We start from the raw sequence: 1,678 nt of genomic DNA on the forward strand, positions 1-1,678 counted from the left end.
TCAACAACATATACTAGGCCAGTAGCTCCAGTGTCTATCGCTATACCATGTGGCCCATTTAGCTGACCAGGACCAGAACCTTTGATACCAAACTTGTCCAAAAACTGTCCATTTGACGAGAGCTTCTGGATGCGATGGTTCTTAAAATCAGTAACATATATAAATTCTTGATCATCAATAGCAATGCCTACAGGGTATGAAAACTGTCCATTAGCTGATCCTTCACTGCCAAACGAATGAGAGAAGGTTAGATCAGGATTCAAGACTTGAATACGATGATTAATCTTATCAGCAATAAAAACTTGCCCTGTTCTTGGTGAAACAGCTATACCAAAAGGAGTATTAAATTGTAATGGTCCGTTACCCTTCTCACCAACAGATGCTATAAGATACCCATCCATGCTTATCTTCTGGACTCTATGATTATCAGAATCAGACACTAGAATGAATTTGTCTGGAGTAATGGCTAAGCCACGAGGAAAAGAAAAATTGACATTACCACTTCCTTTTACCCCTCCTAATGATTTCACTTTCTTTCCTTCTCTGTCCAGTATTGTTATACACTGACCAAGATTCTCAGTTACTAGAACACAGTTATTGCTAACAGCAACTCCCCAGGGACCCTTAAGCTCATCGACAACATGTAAAGGAGCAATATTCTTAAGATAAGGATTGATAGGGACGACTAGTGAGGCATCTTCAAGTAGTACGTCATATACTTGTACTTTTACTGTATGATACCCACTGGTTGAAAGGTTACACTGTATCCTATACACTCCAGGATCAGTGCTGGTAGTGATCGTAGTGTGAATGGGTTTACCTCTACCAGCTGGTACTAGACTACACCTGAGAGAAGAGAGGGGAACAGACAAAAGAGATGAATCTGGTGCCTCAATTGATAGTGAAAGTGAAATACTCTTTTCTTCTGGCTGGCGTTCGAAGCAACCAACTTTCTTTACTCTACACTGCTGTAGTGCAGTAGATGAGTAGGTCACAATATCTCCAATGTGATGTAGCAATTTGATATCTTTACTCAATACAAAGTCAGCTTTTTCCTTTGGATGTAACTCCTCCACATTGATCTCTGCAGTAACTTCACTCATACGCTCCATCATCTGTTTCTTAGACCTCAGGACTTTTTGAGAAATGCTTACCTTCAGACTCTGCTCCACATCATTTGCAACATCCTCCAGAAGACTGAAACTCTTTTCTGCTGAATTCATCTGCTTTGACAGCACTTTCAGTTTAGCATCAGTGACCCTCTTTGCCTGCTCAGCCAATTTCCTCTCTGACTGACGAAGAACAGCAATTATATCATCTACCATTTCATGTATTTCTTCTAAGACTCCTTCTCCTCTCTCTCTGATCTCACCCTCTCTTTCTGCTATAGCAGACATGACCTTCTTGAGTGCTTCCTTCTTTCCCTCAACTGGTGATAGACATTCTCTTAAACTTTCACAACTGTCAGTGACTAAGTTGTATTCGTGATGTTTGTGATTATGAGCTAAGCAGTTAACACAGATTACTGCATTACATGCTTCACAGAAGAGCTCCAATGGTTTACCATGATCGTTACATGTGTCCTCTTGAGGAGCAGGTGAAGATACTGCAGTGTCCTTCATTAGATTGTATGTCTCTTGAAGGCTGTTGAGAGTGAATGCTGGAGGAAATCCTTTAT

General features: G+C 40.6%; 1 protein-coding gene across 1 annotated transcript in view; it reads right to left on the minus strand.

Moving 5' to 3' along the window:
- Positions 1-5: 5 nt before the first annotated feature.
- The window catches only part of LOC105315423 (E3 ubiquitin-protein ligase TRIM71-like), a gene marked incomplete at its 3' end in the record, with an annotated part of 5,395 nt that continues 3,722 nt past the window's right edge, over positions 6-1,678 (minus strand). The window contains exon 4 of the mRNA XM_020006159.1: positions 6-846. Within this exon, the coding sequence (XP_019861718.1) occupies positions 6-846 (841 nt within the window). The remainder of the gene's footprint in view (positions 847-1,678) is intronic.

The sequence above is a fragment of the Amphimedon queenslandica genome, unplaced genomic scaffold, assembly GCF_000090795.2.
Source record: "Amphimedon queenslandica unplaced genomic scaffold, v1.1 AMPQUscaffold_10307, whole genome shotgun sequence".
Classification (NCBI taxonomy): Eukaryota; Metazoa; Porifera; class Demospongiae; order Haplosclerida; family Niphatidae; genus Amphimedon; species Amphimedon queenslandica.